The following is a 17821-nucleotide window of genomic DNA, read 5'->3' on the forward strand; positions in this document are numbered from 1 at the left end:
GGTTTGCTCATTATTTCCATGCACAGTTTTATTTTGGTATCTTAACTATAACAAAAGATGATGCACATTTCAGTTGTACTGTCTGATAGAAAAGGGGATAATGTTTGGAAATTCTACCCTATTTTGCAGGAATTAACATAGAAACACACCAATACAAGAAAGAATGTCTTCAGTAAGAAGTGATCATGGTTGTGGTTTGAGACCCACAATTTCCTAGTTTACTTTCACTCTTAGTGAAGTTTTATGTTACTAGGTTATTTATTATATGCCTATATCAAGAAGGCTTGTGTACTTAGATGTAGGTACTGTGGGACAATGGTCTTGTAAAGATTTGTCACTTTTATTAGTTTAATACAATGCTGGTTGGCCAGTAACCAGGCAGGAAGTATAGGTGGGATGATCAGAATAGGAGAATTCTGGGAAGAGGAAAGACTCAGTCTGCAGTCATCACACAGACACAGAGGACACAAGATGAAAATACCTCGCTGATAAAGGTAACAATCCACGTGGCTAACACGGACAAGAATTATGGGTTAATGCAAGATATAAGTGTTAGTTAATAATAAGCCTGAGCTACTAAGCCAACGAGTTTATAATTAATGTAGGCCTCTGTGTGTTTCTTTGGGACTGAATGGCTGTGGAACCAGGCAGGACAGAAACCTCATATAGATTCTAGATCTATAGATCAACATATAGATTCTTTCTGGTCACTGGAGGCTGGCAGTCAGATGCATTAATTTATAGGTTTGTGTAAAGTAAATACTTCCACCCAGTTCTATCTGCATCATGTGTAAGGATGTTGAGAAAATAAGTGAAGGTATTTTTAGACAGTTAAACCATAACTTGTATTATGTAATCCATTATTGCTTCAGCCATTTTCTTTATATTATTAATATAATAATTGAACCAAGTTACTGCTGGAATTACCTTCATTTTATCACACAGAACATATTCATATATTTGTATACATATCATTTTATAGGATTTTTATGAATATAAATATCATAATTCTCATTAGTTATTTGACATATGTGGCTAAGGAATAAATATAATAATTTCAAAATTTTGTTCTAAAGCATATACCAGATGAATATTAATATTATTACAATTAGAATATTTTAAAAAGTGTATTAAATGTTTCTAGCAAAAAAACTGATTTGGATTCTAAGACTTTCATATTGAATAAATTCTATTTGCACACTTGACGCACACTATGAAGATGTCATGCATTTAGAATTTGTCGACAAAGAAAAAGTACCAATTTGAGGTAACTAAATAGCAAGTAAATCTGGGAGGAAATACAGTCACCTGTATCATTTTATTTCATCTCAGGATGCTGCGAGCTAGTGCTATTATTATGACTATTTTATCTATGACAAAACTGCAGTTGAGAAAGTTAAAATAATTTTGTTCACACTCCAGTTCATTCCTTGTTTCCCTGCCAGTTTTTACAGCATTCATCCTCACATATACATTAACCTTAGCAGACTGGGTTTTAGATAACTCTGTCCCTCTAAAACTGAAAGTCAGCTCACTTCTGTGGGTTACAGTTCCGTGCATTTAACCCACTTGTGGTGGTACACAACTGTAGTCCACAAGCATGTGTGATACTGAGGCAGGGGCATCATGATTTTGCAACCAGCCTTTGCTCAACAGGAATTTGAGAGCAGCCTTTTCTTCATAATGTGATCTGCTATGAACAAATGAAACTACTAAATCCAAACCTCTATTTACTAGCATCTTAAGATAAACAAACAGCATCCGAGAAAGAGAAAAAATGAAGGTAAAGAAGATAAAGTTCAAAAATTGTCTTTTTGAAGAAGTGAAGAAGTGATAATATACATCTGAATTTTATATTAGGCTTTCTTTGTTACCAACTTTGTTACACGTTATTTTAACAATTGTGAAATTGAATCATTAAGAGCAGAATAAAACAAAATAAAGCTTTTCTGAAAATTATCCATTCACTGTCGAATATGCCCTATTTGTAGACAATAATTTTCAGTGGTCACTAGAGATAATATTAAAAATAGACAAATAGTTAACAGCTAATAATTCAATGTATACTACGAGGTTATCAATGATAAAAGAATCCCAGAGAAGTTTCCAGGAAAGTGTGATATATGTGTATTTAAATATCATTCCCCCAAGGTGGGGTGGACTGAGAGATGGTTCAGCAGTTAAGAACACTCAATGCTCTTTCAGAGGACCCAAGTTCAATTTCTAGCAGCCAACTCTGGTGGCTTCCAGCCACCTCTAAGTTCAATTTTAGGAAATTATGATTCTTCAGGCTTCTAAGTGTTGCCTATATTCACATGTGTATTTCCACACAAACACACACACACAATTTAAAAGATAAATCAAATTATAAATAAAACATTGTTTATATATCTGGTAGATATATGACAAAAAGCTCTCCAGCACTATTTAATCAGGAAAATGCAAATGAATTCCCAATGAACTATTATCACAACCCAGTAAGTAGGACTATTATAACAAACAAACAAAAAGAACACCCTTGAACCCTTTTTTATGTAATATGAGTTCACACAGTCATTATATAAAATACTGTGAAAGTTGAACCCAAACTAAATAAAATTATGGTACAGTCCCACAATCCTACTCCCAGGTAGAACCAATAAAATAAAATAAAATAAAATAAAATGGGTATGTTGAGGAAATACCTGCACTCCTGTGTTCAATGCAGCTCTACCCACAGTAGTCAAGACATGGAAATACCAACATGGCCATCACCCGATGAACAGGTAGAGTAAATGCCGTCCATATGCATAGCTATTCAGTCATACTATTCAGCCATACAAAGGAATGAAATCCTGCCATTTGAAACAACATGGACGGAATTAGAGATTATTACATGAGGTGAAATAAAACAGGCATTAAAACCATGTGTAGAATGCAAATGGTTGATCTCCTAGAAGTTGAGCGCTGCATTGAGGGATGAGAGGGTTGGGGAAATATATCAGCATTTGCTAAGTTATGTGTGGACAGGAACAAGATGCTCTGCTGTCACGGTTCAGGGCAGTGACTGCACACAACAGCCATGCTCCTGTGCATTTCCAAAAGCCAGGGAAATGGTTTCCCGTGTTTTCATCACTAGACAAGATACTTCAGCTGATAGATATGTTTGTCCTGACTTAAGCATTACACACTATAATATGCACCAATTTATTATATTGTGCCCCATTAGCATGTAAAAAAACCCATTTTTATGTTGTGGTTAGGATAAATTTAAATAGAAAGAAATAGTGAGAGTTGGTACATAATCTCACAAACCTTTCTCCCAGGAAGAGAACTTGAGTTTCTCTCTTGTCATTTTCCTATGTCACGTGTTACTAAGAAAGTGACAGGAGGCATTGGGAAAGGAGTGTCACTGTGACCTCAGAGAATGTCAAGAACTTCTTCACAAAGGCAGGCTATGAGGTTACAGGATAGAGAATGCGATATTCCCACATGAGGTAGACAGAGTGAGACAGGAGGGTAAGCATCACCACCAGTCTAAGGTACCCTAAGAGACACTAGGGTGTCAGAAAACTAGTTGGGGACCTATCTCAAGGAAGATGCTGAGAAAAGGAGGCATCTCTCTCAAGTCTCTCCCTTAAGTAAATAAATAATTCATTCTATACTACTGCAGAGTGGAGCACGGTGGGTCAGAAACAAAGCATTATTGATGTGTAGCTGGCCAACCATATTTAAAGGAATATTTGCTCGCTCTCTCTCTCTCTCTCTCTCTCTCTCTCTCTCTCTCTCTCTCTCTCTCTCTCTCTCGTGAGTAAATAAGATAAACCTGAACCTCTTAAGATGTGTAGTGTGTGGGAACCAGACATCTTATTTCCTCTCAACCCCTCTCCTCACCATGTACAAAATACTCAGTGTAAAATGCATATTAAGTCCAGTGACCTTTCCTCTGTCGCTGTAAACAATCTTTAAAGAACCAACTAATATATTCTGCATACGGAGCCAGGAAATTAACCTCCAAGCTAGATGTAGAATACTAGTGTATGTCAGCCAGTGACACCGCTGTTTATCAGATCAGCTCTTGATCAGGACATCAGAATGTCCAGACAAATGGGACATATTACCTTGGAGTAATTTTAAAGAGTGTTCAAGATGGGCTGTTTCCCTCATTTGTGATCTTAATACATGATTGTATGGCTACACAGAATTATTTCTGTGTTGAAATTGACACTAAATGTTTTTTTTTTTTAAAAAAAAAACCGAGTTCTGATCTTTGATTGCAGAACAAAAGCCTGGAATTGCTTTCATGCTCATTTAATTATGTGAGAGTTTTATCATAGTGTCAAATGGAGCTTAGACGGTAGATGGAATCTCCGGCTCTACAAAAGGCTGCAGCCGTGCTTTGCGACAACCGGGTGATGCTTTCACCTGCATCTTTCAGTCAAGGAGTCAGGCATTTTAGAAGAATGATATATGGGGAAATAGCATAGTAAAAATGCCTTTCAAAGTAAAAGAAAAACACTACAGTGTGTTTTCAAAAGGTATTCATTTTATTGCTACAGAAGAGACATTAGAATAAATTTGTTTGGGGTTTCCACATTTCCAATCAAATTTCTTCAAAATTATGACTCTCTATATAATTATTTTTAAATTTATTTATAATTGTGTGTGTGTGTCTGTGTGAGTGAATGCCAGAAATATGCAGGTCCTCATGGAGGCCAGAAAAGGGCTTTGGATCCCCTGGAGCTGGAGTTGCATGAGGGTGAGAAGGACCCCAACTTGGATACCTGAATCCAAGCTCAAGCTTTTCCTAAGAATGTCAACTGTTTGTAACTTCTGAGCCATTTCACTTGCCCCTTTCCATTTAATTGTTAAAAATACAAATTCTCAAACAATAAAAGAGTAAAAATAACAATAGCAAGTGGAAAGAAAACTTTCTTTTCCATATTCCCTTTTTTTCTTATTAGCAGCATAAAATTAATGTCTGCTCTACAGAATTGAACTTTATTCTAGGTATTTTATTTAAAATTATATATGTCTAATAGTTGTGTTTATGTAAAACTTCTGGTTCTATATTTGGCATGTGTGACTAAAACCGAAAGGTAGTATGATTACTGCTATTATTTTTGATGTTCTGCCCTATATTACATATTAATCTATACAGAATTAATTTATAAAATGCCTTACAATTGCACATTCCCACACATTTACTGCAGTATATTTTCCGTAAAAAGTATGCCTTCCCATGGAGCCTGCTGGAATGGCGAACAACATTCTTATTAACAGGTCGTATCGGAACTTGAACCTGAACGTTCTGCCCACTCAGACTCCTGACCAGTGTTTTGCATTCCCATCAAAGCCAGACAGAATCAAACTCTGAATATGTCTATGTTGGATGAACTCAGAGAGAAGGCTATAAAGGATTTCTTTCCAAGGGTATGTGTGGTTTTGAAAATACAAGCCCAAGTGATTTTAAATGAACCACTAAAGGAGTAAAGGCCTTATTTTAATAACATATTTCTAAAACATTGACTTCTTCTATTGAATTTCCAAAAATGTTTCTATGTCATTTTATGTCAACTTCATTAAAAATGGTTAGTTTAGTTGTTATCAAGCCAAATGGCTTTGGGTCCATTAATAAACTAAAGGTGAATACTATCTAAGTATTCAAAGACTTGGAATCACTGGCTAGGTTCTCAAATGTAAACAAATTGATTCTAATTTAGCTAAGCTTGAACATATTAAAACTTGGACAAATGCAGGCACAAAAGTTTCTTAATACCTAATGCTATTATTATTAAAAATACTTTGTTAATGGCTCAGAATTGGTATTTTAACGAGTACCCAGGTGTCGTAGGATTGTCAGTTCATTCATGGAAACTTCATTGTCCGAAGGAATCCATATATAAGTTCACAGAGAGCTTCAGAATGTATGTAAACAGAAAGCACAGAGATTGATTCGAAATTCCACCCCATGCATGATGTGGTTTCAGACATGAAAATATTTACTACATTTATGAGCTATCACTATGTGCTCCTCAGAGCAGATAGGATGTTGACAGCGGAACTCAGCAAAGCTTTCTGTTGCGTATGGGAGAAGCATCCTGTTTGGAACACTGGGTAAAAGACTGTCATTCTAAACTAGTAGAATTTTCATTCCCTGGCTCCAGAGAATTCCATTGTATTCATTTCTAACTATTTAAAGAGTTGGAAAATTATTCAGTAAAAAAATCAGCTATGTATATGCAACATTATGTTTTTCTATTCCTAATTTGATTTCACATTACTCTACAAATTCTTCTAGGCAGGAAAAAATAATCTTAGGCTCACCCAACCAATTTAGGCCTTGAGTTCCTGTATAATTCAAGGGATTATTTCCCTCCTTTTCATTCAGTGATTTGATTTTGAGTCTTGGAGGTGGCAGGGACCAACTGTTCTCTCTTTTCCACTTGGTTGTGTCCACTGACATTTCTGCACCATAGTCAGCATGGATCCTTGACTTTCTGGAGATGATTGCATGTTTTCCAGATTCTCCTTGCCTTTCTGAAGAAGGCCTACGCGTGTGTACAGCTCTTCCAAACGCCCTGGCCCTTGCTCTTTCTAATAAGTCAAGGGAAACATTCTACAGCATCTTCCACAAGACGGTTGGGAGAGGTTCTGGAAGACATGCTACCAGCAGGACCTGCTTGAGATTGAGGTGTCCAAAGCTAGGTAATCCTGCTATAGAATAAATGAGAGTCAGGCTAGCTCATACATCTACAAGAACAATTAGATTATTATAATGAACACATATACATAAGGACTAGTGTATCACTATGGCTGGGATTCTTTCATTGTGCTCTCAAGTTATCAAACCCCACTGCTGGTTCAAAGAAGCAGGGTATCTCATTCTGAGTTGCTGCCATGTACTTTATAAAAACATTTAGAATTCTAATTCTAAATAATTTTTTTCCTCGGTAACTTTGAATGTCTGAGTCTACAAAGGACCTAGAGCTGAAACTCAGATAGTGTTCCGTAGTTACCTGAACAACTTGAATATGGAGAAACCACGTTACAAGAACACGTGCTCAATAATTGCCAATGGCTCCAAGGGGCTTTTACCTTGTTTCCCTGAGGATGTTTTCTCTCTAATGCCCCTCCCTCCTTGCTGCACTCCTGCAAGGCACTGCTCACTCGAAAATCTCCTGGGCTGTGGGTTGAAAAGGCATTTACAACAGTGCATTGCCATCCCAAAGGTCTTTTTCCTCCCCCTGGAATAGAGTATCCTCTTTTTTTTTTTCCAGTCCATCCACGTTCTGAAACCCATCCCAAGCACTAGCACCCTGTGAAACTTGACCCAAAGAATGAATATTTATATAGTTAAGAAGCACAAAACCACACAAATCAACAAAATGATCAGAGACAGAAAGCTTGGGGCTTTTAGTCCTTCCTCGGACATTGCACACAGTCATTTCAGTACTCTTTGCCTGGGGTTAGCCTGTGGATTTCATAACCATCTATGTTTTGATTTTACTCTGGTTTATTGGCTAATATTTTCATCTCCTTGGGTATAGAAGTTAGGCCTCAGTTTCCTCTAGGAAATATTTGCTAACTAATAAACTATTTGCTAACAAATAAAATGGCAGCTGAGAAACAAGCATTTTTCTTTTCTTTTCTTTTTCTTTCTTTAATTATATTAATTAATTACTTCATTCCTTCCTTCCTTCCTTCCTTCCTTCCTTCCTTCCTTCCTTCCTTCCTTCCTTCCTTTTTTTTTAACAAGCAATTTTTTTTTTTTAACAACAAGATCCAATTGGGAAAGCCCTGGTGGTGTTTTCTTGATTGGCCAAAAGGGTTGCAGTGGTTGGCTTAATTATTTGGACCCCTTTATCTTTCCCCTAAACCTTCTTAAAGATTTTCTGCTTTTGTGTCTTTAGAGTATTAAAAGTTTTACTACTGTGATGGTGCAATTGAGAAACTAGTTTGTAGAAAACAAGTTCATTGCAAAAAAAAAAGGCTAAATATTAATCACTACTTCTTAGTTCATTTGACAAGTTCTTAAGTAACTGTAGAAAACTATGCTAGCTGACTGTCAAGCTTTATCTTTTATGCAAAGATAAAAATTGGTCAGCTCTTTAACAAAAATCTAAGCTTTTGGAAGTATACAAAAACGTGGCTTTTAGAGTTTTAGCCTGCTACTATAGCTTCAGGCTGTGTTGTAATTTGGTAAAGATTATGTCAAACATGACAACGGTCTGCTTACCTTTATCCTCCTTAGCCCATCACATCTGCTACCACTTATGTGTTCTTTGTGCGTACCTGAAATAGTAAGAAAGAATAGAAGACGAAAACATAACTAAGCAGCATGCTTAAAGGGCAAATGTTAACAACTTTAATCGATGACAGACACACACTTCATAAAACTATTAGCATGCAACTCCAGCTGCAAAAACTAAACAGCAAAATGCCTCAGCTGATAAGCAGCAAAAAAAGTAAACCAATCACATTGACAAAAAGCCACCGTAAACAAAAAAAACTATGTTTAAAGGAGTAGTAGTTTTGGTATCCATCCCTACTATCAAGTCTTTCGCTTTCTTTTTCTCCATCAAAATTTAGCTTACGTTTGATGTTAGCAAGAGTTGCATTACTGTTATTGCTAATTTTAGTTCTTTTTATTACCTTGAGGGTTATATATTGTAAAATAATTTTGGTGCCTCTAGTTAATGTTGATTAGTTGTTTTAATAGCCTATAGACCTATTTGTTATATTTTTTGTAGGTTTACTTTTTTAACTATCAGGAACTTAATAACTGAGAAGATTTAACATTGCTGTTGCATAGGCAAACTTACAGTGACTATATTAGTGTTACCTGTTTAACGTTAAGTCATCCTGTGAGTCCTGCGACATATTTCCTTAATACTCATCAGCCATCAAGTCTGATAGTCTCAAAAGAAATATCAGCCCTCTAAAGTGCCTTCAAGGGCGGTGATATTTAGCACTGAAAATTACAAATAGAGTTTTTTGAGGTTGAATAGCAACAACTAGCCATTGACACTGATGGTTCGTTTGTCAAACAGACTGTTAGAAACTACGCAAATGAAGTCCACGCACTCCTTCGAGTGAAAACAATAACGTGAAGAATCTACGCAATGCTTACATGTTGGATGGGATATTTAATGTGCGGGGAAACTCAAAGGTTGAAGAACTAGGCATTTAGACAGTGGTAAGTGGTAATCTTACCTCTTTATACTCCATTACTCTTTCTCACGAGAGACATGCTAGTGCAAACAAGTCAATCAGAATTTGTGTTTAGCAAGATAGAGCTTAGAGGATAGTTTAAAATCCATTTATTATTCTAAATCCATTTCTTCCATTAACATGTTATACATTAGTGTTTACTAACCATGATTCATGTAACAGTTTAGTTTGTTAACTTTTAAATTATTTAACAACCAAAAGTTATTAATACATTTTAAGTATTACACAGATATCTTAAAACAGGCTTGGGTTCCTTTTTGTAATTTTTAAATAGAAACCATTTTAGGCATCTCTTGAAGAAGAAATAAAGCAGGCATTTAAAGTTAGAAAACAAGGAATTCCAAATTTAGTTTTTACAAAAGCCTTCAGCTTTATTGACAAATTATGGCAAACATATTTGACAAATTGTGGTTCCTATTTAGAGAGGCTTACACATGGAACTTTATGTGTGGTTTTTTTTCTTTTTTTTTTTAACAAATACAGGTTAAAACACTGAACAAATTCAGTTAGCTACATACATACAGTAGCTGCTTCTTTTCAACCCCATTAAAACAGCATTTAAAAATTAAATTTACAACTTAATATTGAACATCTCCATCTAACTAACAGATATTAAAAGACAGGTTAAAACATCTTATCTACAACTTTATTATCAGCTAGTTCAAAATCATATTACAGTCTTTTATCAACCCTAAACAAAGGTTCTGTTAGTTGATTGAGACTCAAAATCTGCTAACAGATTCATGCTCTTTCTTACAAAAAAGAAAAAGGAAAAATAATACTAAAACAAAAAGGGGAAAGGCGTTTTACACACAACAGTTAAAAAAAAACAATCAAGAGATTTCATCCTACTGAGTGGTTTATAAACTATGCTTGCCAATGAGTTTTGCAGTCTGTTTTGTAAAATAATACCTAGCGTCATTGTCATGTCAACAGTATAGGGGGAATACAAGAAATAGGTGGGGGGAATTATGAGCAGATGTCCCTAGATAGAAAAGACAAACAAACAAAAAAAGAACTATTACTTGTCTTGTTGCTGTTTATGTGGAGACCAGAGGCTATGAACTGTCTTTGAGGAGGTCACAGGTGAGGAGGACCTTCAATATCTACCATAGGGGTGTTCCCTGTATCCCCCTCTGGCTGACCTTGATGGTGGTGCCTTCAGGCTGGAGCGAGTTGTGGCCCATTCTTCTGTTGCTATGAGTAAGAGAAAGATAGTGACATAAACATCACTTCACAATTACAGATAAAGTCATTCAGGAAACAATGGTTAACTAACGCAACGATAATAAAATGATCTCAACAATGAAAGCTAATGCCTAGAACTGTTTCCGAAGGCAAGTCTATGCCAAGGATATGTACAAACTGAATTAAACCTCCCTGTTTTTTGTTTTTGGGTTTTTTTTTTCAAAGAAGAGAAAGTTTAAGTACTAAGATAAATTAACATTTTATAACGTGTTAGATTTCGATACTACAACATTTCAAAAAGGGTATAAATGCAATCTGGTCATTTAATCTTTCGATACAAACTTCTAAAACAAAGTGCACATAGTAAACCTGTTGTTCTTAGTCCCTGATTATTTTGAGACTCAAATAGGACTCAAAGCAAAACAAAACAAATGCCTATTCTCTTTCCCACAAGCCAATGACTTGAAACACTCTGCAGTGCAGGATCTGTGTATTGTCTCTTTTCAGTGACTCTCATCTGGTTCAGAGCTGAGATCTAGGATAAGCGTCTTTAGACAAAGTGGAAGATGAGCAGCCCACAGGGCAAAGAAAGTTGAAGTAAGTGTGTAGGTACAGAAAGATTTCTCATATCCTCTTTCCCATAAGACACTCAGAAAACAAAAATGGGTCTTAAGAGATGACAAAGAGTCTTCTGTGACATGGAACATAGCCTATACCCATTCCCCTAGAACAAAAACCAAAAAATCAAAAGGCAGCTGAGTTTTTGGTAGCTGTGGGAAATAGAGACTGTAAAGTCTGTTTTCCCAGAAAATGAACCTGTTCTTCCTCCCCATAGCTTATGATTGGATTTATTAGGACAATATGTGATTCCAGAAACTAGCATAGCTTGGTACTTCACTCAGAATTCACTCCTTTAAAGACAGACATGAGGCATGGAGAAGGCAAGTACCAGGGAAAAAAAACATACTTGTAAAACCAGACATATAGAATAAATGAAAATATCAACTGAGGAGTTCCCACGAAGGGCAACTGGTTCAGGTCCTCTTTCCTATGAGGCTCCTTGCAATTAGTTTTTTTTTTTAAAAGTTTCTAGAAAGGAACAAGAAAATCTTAATTTCCAATATAAGATAATAACCTTCAATTTTGTAAAAGCAATCCATCATATATCAATATGTGAAAAAGATTGCGTCTACATAGCTGTTTCTGAGATGGTCATGGAGACATCAATCTGACAACTGATAGTCAAGACAAGAAGTCTGTGTTCCCTATTTGAGACTTTGGTGGTTGGAATGAGATGATCCCCATAGTCTCAGGCATTTGCATCCTTGGTCCACAGTGACAATGCTCTTTGCGAAGGCTTAGGATATGTGGCCTTGCTGGAGTACACATGTCACTCACTGTAGGTGCCTTTGTGAGTTTGAAGACTCTGCATTGCATTATCTTACATTGCGTTACATTCCACACACACACAAAGTGATCCTAACCTGAGTTAACTGTGAAATCTCCAAGGAGCCAAGATCAGAAATTAGAGAGGGGAGGAGGTAGCACAGACCCCTTTTGGTGGATGCTGAGAAAGATAAAGGTATAGTATTTAGAAATCCACGTGGATAGCTGCTCCTCTAGGAATCTATTTCCTAGATGCTAGGGTTTCAAAAAATTTTCAAATTTAGTACAAGGTTTGGCTTCACAGCCAATTGTTTTTAGTCCCATGATGCTATTTCAAAGCCACTTAAAAATATCCTTGCCGCGAAGCTTTAAACTGTCTGTCTTTTGTAAATAATGGAGCAGACACGGTGCTCTTGGCATCCAGAGAAACACGAGCTGGACTATAGAGTAAATGAGTAGCAAATTACTTCTCAGAGAGGGCACTAAGTATATTTCTACCACACTGAAATGACTAGAATCCCCTAGAATTTATAAAATATAAAATGATTCATATTTATCTATGGATACCAAAGTATTATCAACCTTTTATTATGATGCATGCCATTATCCTATGTTCTGCTTATGAACACAGTCAAGGACGACTCAGGGAAGAACGTGTGTAAAACCTCAAATATTATGGCACATTTACAGCTAGTCTTTTAGGAAAATGTTCAGGAGAGCAGGGAGGAGGGAGCCACTAACATTCATCATTTACCTGAACTGAGATTAAAATCCAACATGGAGTCATCTAGAAGAGGAGACTGTTCTGAGCAAATCTACAAATTCACAGTGAACTCAGGTGGAATTTTATGTGTCCCAAAGCATCCTTTCTCTAAAGACTTTCCTAGATTGATTATATTGTATCATCTTGCCTTATTTCTAAAGTGCTCTTTGAGATCTATAAGGAAAGAGACTTTGTACAAAGACATAAGCATAGTAGAACAACTGAAATGTAAAGTACATATAAATCCACGGTGCTACTAAAGAAGGGAGGAATTTTTAAGCCAATTATGCAAAAGAAATCAAGCAGAGGCATTGCTAACTTGATTTTTGTGTATTGATATGTGAGATATTGATTTTTAAATAAAAACTTACTCTTTGTTTTTCTTTGTGAGTGAGTAATGTATTACCTCATAAACTGATCTTCCCAGAATGCCTTGAGTTCATGTAAGTTGCATGCGAATCAGTGTCCTTGAGAAACACTTCACTTTGGCTGGAGTGTAAACCTTTCGGGTTACTCTTCCTGTGCACTAAATGTTTCTCAGATGACCTGCACTTCCCCATCTCAAATGCTCTGCTCAGCAGATTCAGGCCCACGAAGCCTCATGCAGACCATAATAATCTGCTCTCCTTTCTGCAATGAAACTAGATACTTCGGGGAGCATTCATGGTGGGAAAGAAAAAAGCTAGACAACTTTTAAAGTTGCAAAACTGGGCTTTTGTTCCCGATGCTTTAAACATTTAGTTTCTGGGTGTGCATGAAACACGGGCAAGAGGGGCCACTTAAGAAAGGTTGGTACCATTAAAGTACACGGAAAGGTAGAGTTTTAATATCTGGGCTCCAGGAAGTAGATATAAAACATCACATTCAGTGTACATTAATTTTGAACCAGTTAACAAAATGTCACAGAGATTTTTTTTCATGAGGGCTCAGATAATGTGTCCATGCTTTGGTAATTCTAGATATAGCTTTGCATTTCTGAAACTCACATAAAAATCCTGGGGCCGGGGGGGGGGAAGGAGAGGTTTAAACTTACAATAAAAAAATGGCTGCTCATGCTGTTCTTTTGTGTTACACTGCAGATCTATATTCAAAAGTCATCAGTAAGGGTTGTAGCTTGGACATGAACCGTCCTCTTAAAAGTCACACTGCTAAAGCCTCCTTCGCAACCGAATGGGCTCCTGAGATTTGATTGGCTCATCAGGACTTTATCTTCATCACCAGATTAACCCACAAATATAGTCATAGCTGAATGCACTGTAGGAAATAAGTTAGTGAGGATAAACCCTGGAAAGATAAATCCTTCCGTTGCCCCCTTCCAGTCTTTCTCTCTGCCTGCATTCCTTCTACCTGCCGTCACTTCTGCCATGATCGTCAATGGACTGAAACTCTGAAACCCAGAGTCTGAATGCACCTTTTCTCCATTAGATGGTTCTTCCTAGGTTTTCACATAGATGAAGATACTAACCCAACAGGGAACCTAAACCAATCACCCTTGTCAAAATCTGCTTAGGGTATCAGGAAACATAGTTATGTGGCCGAGTAAGACTTATCCTTGCTCTGGGCCATGTCATAGAAAAGCTCCCTTCAAATACATACTTGCTAGTTGCTTTCAAGCTCGTCCTAAAGGATATGATAATCTTAGAGACTTTGCAGGTTTAGTAAGCCATGATATCAATTTCTGAGGACCAGCCACAGTCTCGTAGATCATCAGTAAGCTCACAATTTTCCTGTAAGGTATGGACGACTATCCTCTACCTTTAAACTACGAGGACAGGGGCAGTAAAGACCAGTGGGCTTAGTTGGGGGAAGAAACAGCTTTGTCCCTTTGCTGTTTTACTTTGGCATGGTGTGATGTTTTTGAGAAAGGGGCTCATGTTGTAGTTCAGATTTGCCTGAAATTTGCTGCATAGCTCAAACTTTCTATGCCAGTGATAGAAGAGTCTATGGTGACTCACTCTTCTACAAGGAGAGGACCTAAAGGTTTTAATTAAGTATCTTCTTGTTAGAGCTCAGGTCTCATCTCAATAAAAAAGGAGACTAAGCTGAAGAAAGGATTAACCCTATGGAAGGTAGAAAATAAAACGGTGAATGGTGCTTAAACACAGTTGAGAAGCTTGTCTCATTTGAGTCTAAACTAGTTTAATGTTGGTCCAGTTTCATCAAAAGCTGAGGAATTTGTTCACAGACTTGAAAATTCATGAGAACAGCATGAGGAACAACACATGGGAGAACCAAATAGTAATATAAAGTACTAAGTTACAGTTCTTCCCTTTAGTTCAGTGAAGAAGACAGGCATGTTTACATTGCTTCATTGATAAGAAACTCAGCTCCTAGTTCCCTGCTTCCTTCACAACTCTTTTTTCTTATTATACAGTGTTTGGTCAGAAAGACACTCAGCATAGAACTCAGTAAACAAAGAAAGAAACAAACAAAAACCAGGTTTTAAGCTCCATAATCTGCTCTGAAGGACTGTGTTTCCATGTTCCTCTGTTGGTTGCTCTGGAGATACAATTGCCGCTCTTGCACCCTATTGTTAACCATCCACAGTACTATCTCACTGTGTACCCCCAAACTAGGGTGTGGTGTCCAGTGAACTTTTCATTCATCCTCACCACTTGTCCTCTTCTCAGAAGATCTTGACGCAGCTCATCAAGAGTGAAAAGTAGCCTTTTATTTTTTTTCTAAGCTTATCAGTGTAATTGAAAGTTCACCATCTCTACCATAGGCAGATGCTGCCTTAAGTTGTCTAATTAAGAGTGGAAAATTCAAAATAGAATCGAAATCTTAAATATACCCGATGTAAAAACTTAGCAAATAGGGCAATGAGGTAGTGAGGCTCTGGTGTGTGTGTGTGTGTGTGTGTGTGTGTGTGTGTGTGTGTGTGTGCGTATTCACTATTTCTGGGTATGCAACCTGTACAAAACTGAGATCAGCCTTCACATGTTAGCTTTTGTCTTTCATCTTGTTGGAGATAAACCAGGCTTTTAGGCTCAGTGGGATCTACTGAGTCTTCTCTGCACAGCCCTAGAGAAGAAGCACTGGGATCATAGGCAACTGTGTGACTGCTACAGCATACAGCTTCCACTTAAGTTCTGAGGGTCCCGACTCAGGTTGGCAGGCTTGTGTGTCAAGCACATTAGCTCACTGAGCCATCTTCCCACCCCTGCTGGCTCAGATTGTGTCACCTCTAGGGGAGGAGGAGGAATCTAGGCTCCAGGGAGAAGAGAAAACAAAGGAGAAAGAGAGGGAGAAGGCAGGGGCCAGCAAGTCAGGCAGCCACCAGTCAATCAGATACGGAAGCACTGGGAAAAGTAAGACACACAGAATGAAAGAAAGGTAAAAATCCCCGAGGCAAAATGCAGATGAAGAAAGCAAGGTTAAATTACGCTGTAAGAGTAGTGGGACAAACATAAGCTAAGGACGAGCATTCATAACTAATAAGTCTCTGTGTCATGATTCGGGAGTTGATTGGCAGCACATTGAAAGCCTGTTAGACTACGCGATATTATTCTTAGGAGTACAAAAAGTTTCAGTATTAAATCCTAGGACAAACAAATCCTTTGAATGTATCTGATTTTCAGTGACTTTTATATTCTTGGTAATTGTAGAAAACTCATCTTTTGTAAAATCAATTTCTCAAATGTGTATCTCTATTTACTGTTAAATATAGCAGGCTTTTGTTCTTCAATCCCAGGGCTGGCATGAATGCCAGTTGGCTTCATTTTCTTGAGCTGTTTTCACAGATTAATCAATGCAGGCTTATTTTCACACTGGGATAATAATCATCTAGCTCTTTAACGAAAAATGAGGATGTTCGTGTTCTGCAATCTACTTGGAGTGCAGCACTCCAGTGCCCTGGATTGAAATACAGCTCCCGATTTCTTTTTGCTCCCATCCATTTCCAGACAGTGTATTAATATTATCCTCTTTGGTTCCACACAGCTGTCATTTAAAATGCCACTAATGAGTGGATGCATAATTAGCTCTCTGGTTCATACATTAACTACATTTTAATAAACAACTCTTTTCTCGGAGAAGATGATATCGCTGTCCCTTCGTAGCTGTCAGTCTCCTAGAGAATGAAGAGGGTGTTTCTCATGTGAAGTCTTACTTGGGTAAGCTAATGCTTGGCCTGTAATTAAAATACATCCCCATTGAATTATAAACTATTCAAACATATCCAAAATCATTTTCGTAATTCTGACTCAATTAGAAAATATTATAGCTAGACATAAACTGATTTTAAATTTTTACTAATCATATATTTCATTATATAAAAATAAATTCACTCTAAAATATAATAAATGTTAGTTTAATAAAATGGATCTGAAAACACACTAAATATTAGATGATCTTTAATACCAATACATTTAAATATTTAGTTATATTTAAATTTTAGTATTATAGTGTTGCAAGAAAAGCATTTAACATTTAATGTTACCTGCAAATATATCATTTATATTTCTAATTTCAACAAAGAACTGTGAACCCCAAAGAGACAAACGTTCTTTTCATCTGATGGTACTCAAAATAAACTGTATAAAATGGAGACCCAGAGTTGGAGTCCCAGATACTTGGGAATTTAACTGAGGAGAAGCACTTCAGTCATCAGTTTGTAACTAGCCTGGGAAATGTTGTATTCTTAAAACTATGGAGTAAATCAGTAAATATTCAGATACCACATGCATGCAGTACACACAAACAGACACACACACACACACACCAACAACAACAACAAAATCATGAAAGACATGCAATCCAAATGTGGACTAAAATACTCAAAGCACACTTACAATGTTTTAAGACTTTGAATAAAGAGTCACATGGAAGGACTGGATATTTCCTACTATTGATTTCAAACCAAGTGTGATCATGAAACGAGATCCTATCTGTGGATTTTTTGAATAGAGGAAACCGCTATCCTTCTGAAGAGCATTCTGATGCTCACAATGCTCTGTTTTTTCTACCATCCTCATCAGGAGATGGAGGCACCGGGGACAAAGGACAGTTGCTTCCTCAACCTGTGCATCTCTCTACCCATCTCCCTGTCTCTTTGCACTCTCTATGGCTAATTCCTGCCAGCTAAATGCTGGCTCCACTCACTGACCCAAGGTTGATTTATTTGACACAGGGTTTCACAGTGCGATCAAATATCCCACAACACTATATTTTGTAGTTATGCAAAAAAGTGCATCATTTTCAAATGATCATATAAATAGTTGATTTTTATTATTCATGTGGAATACATTAAAGTCTACATTTAACATTGTA

The 17821-nt window shown here is 36.9% G+C and overlaps 1 protein-coding gene across 4 annotated transcripts in view; it reads right to left on the reverse strand.

Annotated features, from left to right (window-relative positions):
• The window catches only part of Khdrbs2 (KH RNA binding domain containing, signal transduction associated 2), a 396449-nt gene that overhangs the window by 29123 nt on the left and 349505 nt on the right, over window positions 1-17821 (reverse strand). For 2 of the 4 annotated variants that reach the window (XR_007590495.1, XR_007590496.1), the window contains exons 9-11: window positions 10239-10410; window positions 8219-8274; window positions 2685-2834 (exon numbers count right to left, since the gene is read on the reverse strand). Coding sequence is in view for 1 of the 4 variants with exons in the window: in XM_050134757.1 (XP_049990714.1) it covers window positions 10313-10410 (98 nt within the window). In the remaining 3 variants the exon portion in view is untranslated. Of the gene's footprint in view, window positions 1-2684; window positions 2835-6628; window positions 7166-8218; window positions 8275-9445; window positions 10411-17821 lie in introns of those variants that run through there. The other 2 variants (XR_007590497.1, XM_050134757.1) reach the window with 2 other exon arrangements.

The sequence above is a fragment of the Alexandromys fortis genome, unplaced genomic scaffold, assembly GCF_014885135.2.
Source record: "Alexandromys fortis isolate MF-2015 unplaced genomic scaffold, M_Fortis_MF-2015_v1.1 scaffold_20, whole genome shotgun sequence".
NCBI classification, from domain to species: domain Eukaryota; kingdom Metazoa; phylum Chordata; class Mammalia; order Rodentia; family Cricetidae; genus Alexandromys; species Alexandromys fortis.